The 14,403-nt window shown below is 32.0% G+C and overlaps 8 protein-coding genes across 8 annotated transcripts; 2 read left to right on the forward strand and 6 right to left on the reverse strand.

Annotated features, from left to right (window-relative positions):
• Positions 1 to 614: 614 nt before the first annotated feature.
• Positions 615 to 2,663, reverse strand: cupD (RICIN domain-containing protein; the record flags this gene model as incomplete). The annotated part of the gene is made up of 1 exon (XM_020577366.1): positions 615 to 2,663. The coding sequence occupies one exon, from the start codon at positions 2,661 to 2,663 to the stop codon at positions 615 to 617; it is 2,049 nt and encodes a 682-aa protein (XP_020432693.1).
• A 585-nt stretch (positions 2,664 to 3,248) lies between these two features.
• PPL_06513 (uncharacterized protein) lies at positions 3,249 to 3,970 on the forward strand (the record flags this gene model as incomplete). The annotated part of the gene is made up of 2 exons (XM_020577367.1): positions 3,249 to 3,270; positions 3,777 to 3,970. 2 exons carry the CDS (start codon positions 3,249 to 3,251, stop codon positions 3,968 to 3,970), a joined length of 216 nt encoding a protein of 71 aa, XP_020432694.1.
• A 124-nt stretch (positions 3,971 to 4,094) lies between these two features.
• On the reverse strand, positions 4,095 to 5,826 carry PPL_06514 (uncharacterized protein; the record flags this gene model as incomplete). The annotated part of the gene is made up of 2 exons (XM_020577368.1): positions 4,095 to 4,120; positions 4,182 to 5,826. 2 exons carry the CDS (start codon positions 5,824 to 5,826, stop codon positions 4,095 to 4,097), a joined length of 1,671 nt encoding a protein of 556 aa, XP_020432695.1.
• A 52-nt stretch (positions 5,827 to 5,878) lies between these two features.
• PPL_06515 (uncharacterized protein) lies at positions 5,879 to 7,621 on the reverse strand (the record flags this gene model as incomplete). The annotated part of the gene is made up of 3 exons (XM_020577369.1): positions 5,879 to 6,003; positions 6,115 to 6,870; positions 7,309 to 7,621. 3 exons carry the CDS (start codon positions 7,619 to 7,621, stop codon positions 5,879 to 5,881), a joined length of 1,194 nt encoding a protein of 397 aa, XP_020432696.1.
• Positions 7,622 to 7,789: 168 nt separating this feature from the next.
• Positions 7,790 to 9,374, reverse strand: PPL_06516 (uncharacterized protein; the record flags this gene model as incomplete). The annotated part of the gene is made up of 2 exons (XM_020577370.1): positions 7,790 to 8,994; positions 9,065 to 9,374. The coding sequence occupies 2 exons, from the start codon at positions 9,372 to 9,374 to the stop codon at positions 7,790 to 7,792; spliced, it is 1,515 nt and encodes a 504-aa protein (XP_020432697.1).
• A 296-nt stretch (positions 9,375 to 9,670) lies between these two features.
• Positions 9,671 to 11,343, forward strand: PPL_06517 (uncharacterized protein; the record flags this gene model as incomplete). The annotated part of the gene is made up of 2 exons (XM_020577371.1): positions 9,671 to 9,992; positions 10,067 to 11,343. The coding sequence occupies 2 exons, from the start codon at positions 9,671 to 9,673 to the stop codon at positions 11,341 to 11,343; spliced, it is 1,599 nt and encodes a 532-aa protein (XP_020432698.1).
• Positions 11,344 to 11,435: 92 nt separating this feature from the next.
• Positions 11,436 to 12,496, reverse strand: PPL_06518 (uncharacterized protein; the record flags this gene model as incomplete). The annotated part of the gene is made up of 4 exons (XM_020577372.1): positions 11,436 to 11,635; positions 11,728 to 11,917; positions 12,164 to 12,367; positions 12,425 to 12,496. 4 exons carry the CDS (start codon positions 12,494 to 12,496, stop codon positions 11,436 to 11,438), a joined length of 666 nt encoding a protein of 221 aa, XP_020432699.1.
• A 554-nt stretch (positions 12,497 to 13,050) lies between these two features.
• Positions 13,051 to 14,190, reverse strand: PPL_06519 (uncharacterized protein; the record flags this gene model as incomplete). Its single annotated transcript, XM_020577373.1, has 2 exons — positions 13,051 to 14,018; positions 14,097 to 14,190. 2 exons carry the CDS (start codon positions 14,188 to 14,190, stop codon positions 13,051 to 13,053), a joined length of 1,062 nt encoding a protein of 353 aa, XP_020432700.1.
• Between the last annotated feature and the right edge of the window lie 213 nt (positions 14,191 to 14,403).

Below are 14,403 nucleotides of genomic sequence, written 5' to 3' on the forward strand. Positions count from 1 at the left end.
GGATTGTTGTTTTTTTTTCTTCTATGTTTTCTCTGAGAAAATCAAGTATGTAATGTTTTTTTAAGTTTATTTTTTAGGTCGATTTAATATTTACAGATATCAAGTGATTCAAAAAAACAATAACCATTATTATATTGTGTGTTTAATAAAAGGGTATGGTTCGCACTCACTATGTACCCAGTCAATGGAGTTACCTTGGAATTTTTAGATCAGAAAAATTCATGCGAAACCATCAACACTTCATACCACCCCATACCCAATCAAAATAAAGAAATAGTTAAAAAATAAAATGAATAAGATCTGATCTATCAACAAAAAAATGACCAATTTTGAAAATTTGTTCACATAAAACACAAAAAAAATATCCAAAACTGTTTGAACGAAGAGGAAAAAGTGTTTGCAAATATTGTTAATTAATTAATGAAAATAATTATTGTGATCATAAATGTCTTTTTTTTTTTTTTGATGTAATACTATATTTATTATAATCAATCAATGATGATCATATTATTGGAGAAAAAGAGATTTGAAACTAAAAATAACACAAATATGATAGGATATGATATTTACAATTTATTTAAAAAGTTTATTTTTTATTTTTTTTTTTTTTTTCTTTAAACATTTGGATCTAATAAGATCGTGAATTGAATGGAGGCTGTATAACTTCCTGCCCAACTTCCTTCATTGAAATTTGGACCCAACAACATATAGCCCTTCTTGAGTTGGTAGCTATCCATCTCGACGTAGCTACCCTTATCGAGTTTAGTTCTCAATTTGCAAACGAAATAACCGACTTCTCGGTTGTTGGTGTCGTCTGTGACGTTGAGCACAAAGTCGGTGTTGGCTGGCCAGAAACCATACACATTGCACATTGTCGAATTGTATGGTGTGGTATTATAGATTGTTCCTGGACCAGAGCCAACGTCAACGGTGAACGACAATGGGTTCTGAGTGGAGTTGGTGACGGACACTACGCAGTCGTAGTAGCTCGGTTGTGTGGCAACGGCGAAACTCCAACCATTGTTATTCTTGAAAAAATCATCTTTCGAAACCGAGAGATCGATCCAAAGCTTGTTCATGAGATCGTCACTCGGGAACTTTGAATTATCGTCACGGTCGGCGATATAATAAAGATTATAGGATCCATCCGATAGCTCTTCTTGTAGGTAGCAACTGTCTGGGATTCCACCGGCACCACCGGCAAAGCCAAGAACTGTGTAGATAGTATACTTGGAGGGAAGCAGCATTTGGAGTACCGATATGTCATAGCCGTTCTGACTGCTGGAGATGAACTGAGAGTCGAAAGTCGGTTGCCAATTGAGCGAGTTGGGATCGTCAACTGGTAGGAGAATCAATTTGTTGACCGCTTGAAGCATTCCCCAGTCTTGAAGAATGGTAGCTTCCATGTTCTCGACATTTCCCAAGAGGTAAACAAAGTTATCACTGAGGGTTTCCCAGAGCTTGGAGATTTGCAATTGGAATGGATCTGGACTGATTGAATTCTCGGAAGATTCCGCTGCCACACCGATACTGACAGCGGTATTGATCAAATTGGCCAAAATACCGAGGAAAGGAGTTTCAGAGGACATCGCCGAGAGTACGGTATAAACCAGGCCAGAGAAGAAATTTAATATACAGATACCCAAGCTGAGTTCTGATTGTTGTTCTATACCGGCGAGAGTGCAAAGACTCTGCAAACGGAATCCTTTATCGATGAACAGGGAGTTGTGAAAACCTTCATAGTTGGAGAATAAGTTGATGACAGATTGGCAGTACGTAAGTTCTTTGTTGAGTTGGTTTCTTACTTGATAGAAATCGGCGGCATTCGAAACGTTTCCTGGCACTTGCATCTGGTTGATTATCGATTGGTAGGAAATGAGCGAAACGGAAAGGTTGCTGTATTCCTGACGTAGATCTGGTACACCACAGGCGCTGCACATATCCTGGTAGGAAGTTTGCAGGTCATCGCCTTGGTCGTAAGCAGGGAAAGCGACTGCCGGTTGCATGATGACAAAGTTCAGTGGAAGCGAAGGAACCATTTGCCAGACATACGACAGGTTGTTGTTACCAGGAGCCACAATCACCTTGGTACTGTTTGCCGGTTGTACAGGCGAGATCTGTCCACCGTCCAGACCGAGACCGAATTGATTGTTACCGTTGGTAAGATAGAAACCGGCGGTGATATCTTGGCTATCGACCAAGTTGGCATTCCAGAATTGGCTGAGAGAGTTATTGTAGGTGTCGATGACACACTCGAATCCACCCCAGTCAAGCTGATCACCGAGTCCAACCACTAGATTCTGACCGAGCTGCGATATGATTCTGCCATCCATTGTCAGTTGGAACATTTCATTCTCGGCGTTAGATTGGTATGGCCATGTGATACACTGTGTTCCCGATACCGCTTGTTTGCCCTGCACGTTCAGCACCATCGGATTGCCATTGACATCGGTTTGCTTACACTTGAGGAACACCCATTGTGGTACGGAAGCAATTCTATCGATTGGTGTTGCAACCAATTTCTTACCATTAAAAGGTTTGGTTACCAATGATTTTTCAGATTTTTCGAAAACCTTTACATCTGGTGATGAATTTAAATTAGTTTTTTTGTTTTCCAAATCTGTTGATTTTTGTTGTATGTGTTTTGATTGTTTTATATCCATTGTTTATTTATTTATTTAATTTATTATTATTTATTATTGATGTTTTTTGTTTGTGTTTATTTATTATTTGTTAGTTTATTGAGTTAGTGATATCATTTTGGTGTGTGAATTCATACCTTTTTATAGTAAACCTTTTTTTTGTATTTTACATTGCAAGAAGTACTTTGCCCCAAAAGAGGAAACACTAAATAATAATATTAATTAATTAATATTATGATATTTTGGAACAAGACAAATGATTGTTCAGAGACACGAACAAAAGAAGATCGAAAGTGTCTCAAAAAAATTTCACAAAAACACCAAAAAAAAAAGTTTTATTTTTTTGCACCAACCACAAAAATCTTTTAATGTTTTAGGCTGTGTCGTGGAACAACGATATTTCTGATCCAATAGATGATCGACTTATCGTAATAGATAGCATGACTCCTTTCCACTATTTTTTATTTTATTTTGCCGTCGTGGAAACACATGAATCATCTTGCAATCAAAATGAGATTATAGATAAACTGTTTTATATTAATCGTGATCTCCTGTCGTCATATGTATTTTCATTGATAATAAATAGTTCTGTTTTTGTGTATCAAAATGAAATTAATCGGTTGTATTGGTAAGAACATAACATACTACCCCCTATTTTTAATTGTTGTGGTTCTTGACACACAACACGATAAAATATTGAATTGTTGTTGTGTGAACATTATAATGTGTGTTAAAAAAAATAATAATACTAAAATAGTTGTTATTATTTGTAATAATTGTAATCTCTAACCAAAAATTATATATTTTCTAAAGTATTTTTGTTGTTTAATCAAAAATATAATGATTCTTTTAAAACAATTTGATTTTATTTATTCTAATAACTTTTGTAATGTTATTGATAATTGGTATTATACAATTTGATAAACAACAACAATGAATGATAAATTACAAATATCTAAAACTATAAATAACAATAGAGATAGTCCTGTTTATAACATCAAATCAAAATCTAATAATATATTTTAATATTAAAAACTAAATTAAAAAAAACTAAAAATGTTAATTAGTAAATATTAATTTATTTAATATGGATTTATATAAATAAAGTATTAATATTAATTTTTATAAATTTAGATGCTATCTCATCTTTGTTCAGTTTCTCCAATTCATCTGTTGGCAACACAATAAAATCCAGTGGAACAGGTGCAATGGTATCTCAAGGAACCAATAAAGTTACTATCGTTAGTACAACCATTCAACATGGTACTCAAATCAATGCTGCCGGTACAAGCACCAACCTGGGAGGTGCTCATCAAATAGAGGCTTAAAATAACATAACAAAACAAAACAAAACAAAACAATAAAATTGTAAAAAATCAATTAAAATTTTGTAAAAATTATCAATAGATATATATCTATAAATAAATTAAAAGTTTTTTACTTTATATGATTTTAAATTAAAAAACTAATTGTTCTATCTATAAGTAATAGTAATTAGTAAAGTTGTAGTTTGTTTTGTTTTTTATTTAATTTACATACCATAATAATAACGTTGAATATTATTATAAACCGTTTTAGAAAGTTTAAATGTTTGTGATTGGTTCATGAACAGAACTATAGTTGGTGGACGACCGTCGATGAGTTTAATTTTTCTTTGTGCAACTATATCTACTATGATAATCGAATGACATTGTTCTAGTAATCTGACAAATTTAAATGTGTCATCAATAGACTCACAGAAAGAAAGTGATAACTTTAACTTTCGTAGAGTATCGTTCATAGTAAAGAGTGGTTCGAATAGAATACAACTAGTTATATTATTTTTCTTATTATTATGGTTCGTCAATGTTAAATCAACCAATCTATTTTCTTTACATCCCAATGATTTTAACCAACTATTATGATAATCGCTATTATTTTGATTGTTATTATTATTATTATTATTATTATTATTAGAGGTTATTAAATTTGTTGATAGTTTATATAGATTTGATATATAGCTTGTTGGATTGAAGTGAATCTTGTAGCTTTGATTTTGATTACTATAATATCGATCATAGATTTTAAATGTTAATTTCCTAAGTGTTGAATTATGTGGTTGTACATATGATTGATATTCTTTTGAATATTTATCGATCTTATCGATATAATAATTATCATTATCTAAACTATCGTCGACTTTATAGTTGAGTTTACCAATGATTATTTTCCTAATGTTACAATTCAAGAGAAGAGCACTTAATACTGCATCATCAAAGTCGAATAGCAATATTACAGTACGGAGTGTTTGACACGATCTTAGAAACTCTAATAGTGGAGGTAGTATCTGTGGAACTGTTAGAAAGAATTCAAATTTTACCAATTGCTTACAGTGCGATAGAAACTGCAGTTCCTTGGTGATCGTGTGCTGCTGTGGCAATACTACTTCATAGCGGAACTTTCGGAGTGATTCGCATGAGTCTTGCGGTATGTCTTGATCGATGGTTCTATCGCTATAGCAATCTAGCTTTTGCAAGTACCGATTGCAAAGTAGCTTCTCCCTATTGATACGGTCTGACGGTGTCTGGTCTACCAAATCGAACAGGTTCAGTGGGTAATAGTATTTTATTGGTACGTGGAAATCGGAGAGCTTACTAAAGTTCTTTAGGTAATCGATGATACCAATCGCTTTATTTTGTCTATTTATTACTATTAATAGTGCCATGATATAGTCGTAGTGCAACGGTATTTGAATGTCTAGAATGATTTCAAATCGTTGACATATTCTTGAGAACACCGATAGCGTTTCGGTGGTGGGTGTGAAACTTTGTATTTTACAAACTAGTGATCTACAATGACTCAATATACAATATTGATTATCTAATAGATGAATAGAATCACATATTGTCTGTTTAGATGAATTCATTGCATTTGTATGTTGCTCTGGTTGTTGTTGTTGATTATATTCATTTTGTTGTATAAATGATGATGATGATGATAGAGATTGAGCTGATAATAATAATATAGCACTATACTTTCGCTTGGAATTGGAAATGGCATTACTCATAAAGTCAAACCAACGCTTTGACACTAAATTCAATGTCAACCTCCATTTATAACTACATATCTTGTCATTAAATAAGAGATCAAATATTATTTTTTGAATATAACTATTAAATATAATTGAACAATCTTGATCGGACATAAACATTATGGTGAATAAAAAAAATACAAAATAATAGTAATTTAATTTAATTTTATTTTTTAGACAAAAGTAGGTTGATGGCTTTTTGTAATTTATTCTTTTGATGTTTTTCATTTGTCGATACTTCTTGGTTGTTGTTGTCGGTATCACAAGAAGCTGAAATATCACAATTTCTCTCTAATGTTATTGTATTGTAAGGAGAAGTTTTAAAAATAAATGTTAGTAAAATAAACATATAGATCTTTTAATCGATCAATCTCTTTTTGTTTCGGTGTTGATGCATCATACCAAAAATATTATGTTGTAAAAACTCTAATTTCCTACTTGGTTTTGTGGTAGCTTGTTTGAAATGTTCTGATTTCTTGATTTGCGATAGAATCGAATTGGGACGATCTCCAACCGTCATGATATCCACTGTATATATTGTTGAATTCGATTCGAGTAGTGTGGCGATTTGCTTGACATCGCTAGGTTTGTATCGGATGGTGCTACCGATGGTTAGCTTACTTAGATAGTTACTCTCTTGAAGTAACGCCTCCAATGGATAGCACTGTGAAGCTGGTATCTGGCTAAGTGAATCTGAGGCTATGCAATCCTGATTGGAATTGCCCAGACTAAGATGCACTAGAAACGTACCGAGTGAAAGATATACCAATCCTTTTATATATTGCAACGGATTGTTGTAGATCCTGTATTTCTCGTTGTTGTTAGATCCGGTACGATCGGATTGGTTGTCTTTAAATTTTAATTTTACAAGTGTTGTATTCGGTTCGTTCTGTTGTTGATACTTCTTGATGTAGTTGTTCGCCAGTCGGTTATCCAATGATTTCTCAAGAGTTTGCGGAGTACTCTTGCCGATGGTTAGCTTCCTTATATTCCTATTGAGCAGAATTGCACAGAGAATCGAGTCGGTGTAGTCAAAGATCAGTTGTACCGATGTCAGAGTTTGGGAGCTGTTGATGAATTCAAGTAGCGGCTCAATATGGTTATTCGATTTAAAGAGAAAGCTGACTTTGGTGAGACGACTGCACTTTTGGAGATAGTCTATTTCATGGTTGATCGGATACGGATGATGAATACTATATTCAAACTGCTTGATCGATTTGGTAATCTTTTGGGGACTCTGGTCGTCGTCGAGCGGCGAATCAATCGGGGCAGTCGTAGTACATGACAATCTCTGCAGCTTGTCGTTGTACAAAATCTTTTGTTTGATCAAACTCTCCAGGTTATCTCTCAGGTGAAGTGTCATTGCAAGATTGATCGGTGGAAAATAAATGAGTGGAACACTTAGACTATTGAGAAGATTGATACTTCTATCGGGATACGACTTGATTCCAACCACCGATTTGCAGCTGCCATTCAAAGTTTGGAGAATCGACTGCATCGTGCTATAGGAGATGGGCACATTGATATCGATTGCCATCTGGAATCTCTCACAGATTCGCCCGAAATGCTCGAGATACTCCTGTTTGATAGAGTTACATAGTTCGAAGCGTCGATTGATTTGGACCACCACTGTTTTGGCATGTCTTAACATACAGTACTCTCTGTCCAGTAGATGAGTAACCCATCCTTCGATGTCTCTCACCGGTTTCAGTACGTCGGTCAGCTTATCGGATGACCAAATATTGCAGAGAACCTTACGATCAGTATTGATAATAGAACATCGCATAAAATCAAACCATCTTTTTGACACTAAATTCAATGATAATCTCCATTGAAAACTATATAGCTTATCATTAAACATACATGAAAATAATATCTCTTGTATACAAATATTAAAATGATAAGTCATTAATGATTTTTGTGTTTTTGAGGTGTGGTGTTGTGGAGCTACTAATCAAGATGTTACATTGCCAAAGGTTTTATAACAAAGATTTACATAAAAATAAAATTAAAAACTGATCAGTTTTTTTTATTCTAAAAATGGAAATTTTAAAGAAATCTGTTTTTTTTTATTTATTCATTTAAAAAAATCTAATTTAATTGGAAGATCTGATTCATGAACGATCGCAGATATAAAGGTTGGTTCTTCACTGAACAAGAGGAAATGATGATCGTCAAGTCTTCGTAACCATATTGTATTTAAAGATTTTAGAACAAGATTGTTGGGTATTAGAGGATGTGGAAGTTGAATTGATGGTAGTGTCAGTGATTGAAGTGATGGTGGAAGAACATCATTATTAAAGTTTATTACTCTAAAATATCCTTTATAATCATCTATTATTACCAACTCTTGAAGTGTGTTTGGAATGGTTATATTACAAAGAAAAGAGTCTTCTTGTATTGAACTAATTGTTAATTTCTGAACTGATGGTGGAATTTGAGGTAGCTTTTGATTTATATCCATTGAAATATATAATTCCTTAATATTCAGACCATAGAGTGATTCAATTTTTTTTTTTTCTACAAACATGAAATCAAATTGATTGGAATGATCTTTGAATATCTCATCGGCATTGCTATTAAATATTACAAATATTAAACTCAAATGTTTGATTGATGGTGGTATTGATGGTATTAAAATTCCTGAAGAAATGTACAATTGTGTGAGTGAACATGGAAGATAACTCAAATCAACTACATCATGTTCATTATTAAGTAATGTTAATGATTTAAGATTTGAAAGTGGTTTGATTGATGGAAGCCATGATCCAGGTATTGTCAATTTTTGAAGTGTCAAAGGTAATACTCCATCTTCTATTGTATGTCTTCCACTGTAGTATTTGAATTCTTCGAGATTCGGAGGTAATGATCCAACTTTCGGAACAGCTTTATTTAGGAGTGAAAGAAATTTCAAAGATGATGGTAATACACCTGGTTCAAATGGGTTTTGGACTGATTGATTGAAAAACAAATACTCGAGTGTGTTTGGGAGAGCACCTGGTTTAATTGTATGTTTGGAATGGAAAATGACATTTTGATATTTGAGAGATTTCAAGTGTGGTGGAAGATAGCCAGGGAACAATGGGTCTTTAAAATCTATTGAAAATGATAGAGATGTAAGATTCTCTGGTAATCGATATCTTAATGTTTTACAATTCTCCATTGTAGTGACATTGGATCTAGATATCAATTGATAAATCTCTTCTAATTCTTTAACATCAGAGCCTATCGATATCGTGTTGACATTGGGAGGTATCTCATTCATTTGAAGAAGTTGTTCTTCTAAAATAATAGATAGATTGTTAATATAATATCATTATTTTAAGTTCTAATAATAATTTATTAAACAAACGAGAGTTCATGTAATATTCCGCATTTCTACGATTATACTTGGAAATGTACAGATGATAATCATTCTTTCTATTGATTGAATCGATGTATATTGATTTATATGAATTCAAATTCATATTATTCTTATGTTTATCATTGATGATGTTGATATGATCAGTTTTAAAAGATAGATATCTATGTCTATCATTGTACCATCTTTTACAAACTAATGTAAACACTATTCTATCTATATTATCATCTAAATAATTAATAATCTTTGATAATAAAAGATGTGATAAATTAACTATTCTATTTGATTGATTTGTTATCATTATTATTATTAATATATATCAAAACAAAACTGGCTCTTGCTTGTAACCATAAATCGAATAAAATAAAAAAAACCACCCAGATCACATTAACCCCACTAATTTTTAATTTTTACTTTTTTTTTAAAATTAATGCGCAGGCGAAAGTTGTTGGGAGCCAGTTTTGTTTTGTAATTTGTCAATAAAAAAAAATAAAATGTTTTTTCTTGATCAAGAAAAAAATCAGAATAATTGAGCCATGCAATCGGAATAGTTTCGTTTAACGCATGATTAGATCAGTTATTCGAAATATAGATAAAATGTTTAATAATAATAATAATCAATTAAATAGGATAGTTAATCTATCACATTTGTTATTATCAAAGATAATTAAATATTTAGATGATAATATAGATAGAATAGTGTTTACATTAGTTTGTAAAAGATGGTTCAATGAAAGACAAAGTTATCTATCTTTTAATACTCGTCATATCAACATCATTAATGATAACAATAATAAATATATACATTTAAATTCATATAAATCAATAATCATTGATCAAATCAATAGAAAAACTAAATGTAAAGCTGTTGTTGGTAATGAATTGTACAAGTATAGATATGATTATCTAATATCAAAAGGTAAATCAAATATAAAGATAAATAAAACATATATCAATGATACTAACAATAATATATCTATTTGTTATTTTTAGATGAAATTGGTGATATTGATAGATTAAAAACATTAAACATTGATAAAATATCGATTAGATTGGAAGATATAGAAGATAACAAAGAGAATATCAATAATTTCTTTCAATTGATATCTCATTTAAATATATCAAAGTTAAAGAATGTTCAATCATGTTCAGGATTACCAATGAATATTACATCGATGTCATTCTACAATTCGTTTAATGAAGAGATAGTACCTGGATGTCTTCCACCAAATTTGAAAACACTAAAGTTTGGTCGATATTTTAATAAACCAATCAAATCAGGAGTTCTTCCAAACACATTGATTAAATTGATTTTCAACGAGTCATTCAATCAACCAATCAAACCAGGAGTATTACCATCATCTTTGAAAGTTCTCAAATTCAAAAAAACCACTTTCATTCAAGATATTAAAGTTGGAACATTTCCACCGAATCTTGAAGAACTGGAATTCTCTGGAAACAGTACTACCATCGAAGATGGAGCTTTACCTCAAACACTTAGAATACTTGAGTATGCACCAACATCATGGTTACCACAAATCAAAACACTTCCAAATCTAAAGACATTATCAATCAGTTTTTTAACACAAGATACTCAAATGGATTTGAATTATCTTCCAGTTTCACTCACAAGATTGGAAATATTCGCAGAGATCGAATTGGTCAATGTAATGCCACCAACAATTAGATATCTGGATTTGGAGAATTGTAGTTATGATTTCAATAGTGTATTCAAAGATAGATCGATTTATCAATTGGATTATCTCATGTTATATCCAGAACTAGGAGCATCTCTTGATGGCATGAAGATCAAAGAATTAGAACTCTATGTGACAGCATACAGGGCTGATATGAACAAATATGTGGATATTCCATTTGGTGTTGAAACACTCTTAGTTCAACATGTACGGAGATTTAGAACAGAGATACCAAGTTCAGTGAAAAAGTTAGTTCTTTCCAAAGATCTCTTTGGAATCGATGTAGTTCAGAAAAGATATGACATGACAGGTTCAGCTTCAATTCAAGAATTGGTCATAATCTGTAATGAATCATTATTTTCTGATATACCATCAATGATCTTTCCACCAAATACTTTAATAGAACTTCCCAATATTCGAAATGAAAAGATTTGGATTCGAATGATTGACAATCAATATTACCTTGTATTCAGTCAATCACCTATCATGACATCCGTTGTCCATGCATCACAACTATTCCGTTACATTCTTAACATTGTTAGTGAATACCAAAATTTAAAAAATCAATTGTAATCGCATTAATAATCAAAATAACTTACATTGTTATTTTTCAAACAATTAAAAGAATATTACAAATAGTTTATTTTAAAATGTTAATACAGCAATTATAACATTAGTGACAAATTTTGTTGATATAATTGCTTGAATGTTATTCGACGTTGTTTATAGTATTCGTGTGTTTGTTGATTTGGTGTGTGACGTTTTACAAGTGGTAGTTCTGAAAGAAATTGTTGTATTGGTTTATCTTTATTTAAGGCGATCATCGCCAATCTAGCAGCACCAATTGCTGGGCCAACTTCTCCACCTCGGTACCGTATAGGAGTGTATAGCCGGTGATATCAGCCAGCATCTGTCTCCAATAAGAACTATGTGCACCACCACCAACCAAAGTAATACTGGTTGGCGTAAATCCAGTTTCATGCATAACCTCAATACCATCTAGCAACGAAAAACCAACTCCTTCCAGGACACTCTTGCACAGATCAGCACGCTGATGTTCAAGTGTCAACCCAAAGAATATACCATTAGCATTTGGATTGTTATAAGGTGAAATCACAGGTGAGTTGCTACCGGATGTACGTGAACGCTGGGGATGAAAAAGAGAGCAGCGTGGCGGTGGTGATTGCTCGACAGAGCATCGGGGTTGGTGTTTGCCAGCCAGGTCAGGCAATGTTATTGATTGGTACTTCAGGTGTATATTTTGCAGTCAGAATCAATCTATATTCAGCAGTACACAGTTTATGTCATCGTCCTATGCAATTCATCGCTCGCAACCCAATCCAACTTTGGTGCTGTAATGCCTGTCATCATTAGATTACTGGTTATCCTTCACCAATGAATCTAATTCTTCACATTGTTGAGCGCAACGACCATCATTCCAGAGAATAGCAGGTCGCAATACTTTTTGATTCTTGTCTAGCAGTGTTGCACCACGCTTTTGACCACTGAGATCAATGGCAACAACTTGATCCAACTGGTGTTTGTAATTGAGTTGTTGTACTGCACGATCGGTAGCCTGCCACCATTCAGCAGGATCCTGTTCTTACCACAATGGATATGGTCATGAGAGTGTAAGAGGTTCACTATGACTTGCAACTAATGAACCACTTTCATTTATCAACACCACTTTTACTGCAGAGGTACCTAAATCAATGCCAACATACATTCTTATCTAATAACACTCTATATATAAATATGGTATTAATGATACTAATAAGATATATTATTTAGATGAGCTTGATGATATCGATAGGTGTAATTTCATTTTATCCCTCCCCAAAAAATGAAAAAATTTTGCACAGCTTTTGTGTTTTATCAAAGGCATTACAAATTCCGTATGATGTAGATAACATATAAAGTAAACATAGTTATCAACTTGGTTTTGATTCTAGAGAAAAAAAAATGACCTTTATTAATGAGTGAGTTTTTTTATTTTTTAACATAAATTGTATATCTATTGAAATTCTAAACCTAGATTTGAATATTTCTTTTAAAAAGGCGAATAGAAAATAATGCAAGAATACAAAAAAAATTGTGCAAAAAAACCCAACCTATAAAATGAAATAACACATTTAGATAATTAATGAAAACTGTTTATTAATTTTTTCTTTGGAAACCAATTATAACTTATTAACGATTTGAATAAAAGATTCACTTAGTCAAAATAATTAAAAATAGATAATCATTTATATTGCTATAGAAATATTGAATTAAGTTTTTTCAATTATTATACTTTTGTTTGGTCTTGGATTGGTATATCATAATAGCTTTCTTCCAATAAAATTCCTCTTCATTCTTCAACATTGTTTTGGTTATTGGCACTACTGTTGGAACTGAATTCTTTTTTGTAGTTCTCAATACCTTAGAACCTTTGACAAGTTGTGGTACTTGTATAGATTTTGGGAAACTGACAGAAAAACCCATAAAACTAAGACCAAAGCCATTGGTATACGATTTTGTATATACTATTTCTTCAGTTGGAACGACATGTTCTTCGAAACCGTTTTCTTCTTTATACTCTATTTTTGATTCTTGGTACTCTTTCATATTCTCTGGATTATTTATCAATTCAGTATATATCTTATTGATCTCTTGTTTCTTGAACTCCAAATCCTTCAAGTAATATGGCTTCAAATTTTGAAGTGATGGAACCAATCTATTGATTTGATCGGTTGATGGCTCCTTTACATTTACTTTGATTAAGTGATTTTTATATCCATCATAATGTTTTTCTGACATGAATGAATATTTATTCAGGACTCTGGTGCATTCTTCCATATGCAAATTAACAAGTCTATCTTCAGAGATATTTCTTTGATTTACAATGAATAGAGTGCTATCGACTACCGATGGAGAAAAGAACGAAATATAACTCTCCATATGAAGATCAATTCGAGCTCTCATGCTATAAGAGTCTTGAATGAAGATGATACCATCAATTTTGGAATCGGTGTTATTTCCAAACGTGTTTATCAAGAAATATTCAAGTTCTTCAACTATTTCCTGGTTGGATTTACCTCTGGTATCACAGGATCCAGGGGTATCGATTAGATTAAGTCCATTGAAGAATGGGTGAACTTTTCCTGTACCAGTGTATAGATGTGGAAATGATGTTTCTGCACTAAGGGTATGACCCTCTATTGCGACTTCAGTTGTGCAAAAAACTGAATTACAAAAAGTAGATTTACCTTTTAATTGATTTATAAAACTGATATGTTAGTTCAAAATCTATTTTTTTAAATTTATTATTTTCAATAAATATTTACCATTTCCAGATTCTCCTAGTATTAAATAGGTCTTTGAGGCTGATATCTCAAAAATAATATTAAACAGAATAAATACGGATATAATTTTTTTCATTATAAATTTTTAATTATTTCAATACAATTATCAATCTAGTTTGGTTTTTTATACCCAATTTTTCTTTTCAAAAAAATCAACTAAAAATTTAGGTTTTAATTCTTTTTTTTTTTCAAAAGCCATTAAAACAGCCCAAAAATTTTGTTAGGGGTGCCCATGGTTTACTATTATTTTTATTTATAAAAGAAATAACTATTTAAACTTCTAAAAAAT

The sequence above is a fragment of the Heterostelium album genome, assembly GCF_000004825.1.
Source record: "Heterostelium album PN500 unplaced genomic scaffold PPL_contig16, whole genome shotgun sequence".
In the NCBI taxonomy this organism is placed as follows: Eukaryota; Evosea; class Eumycetozoa; order Acytosteliales; family Acytosteliaceae; genus Heterostelium; species Heterostelium album.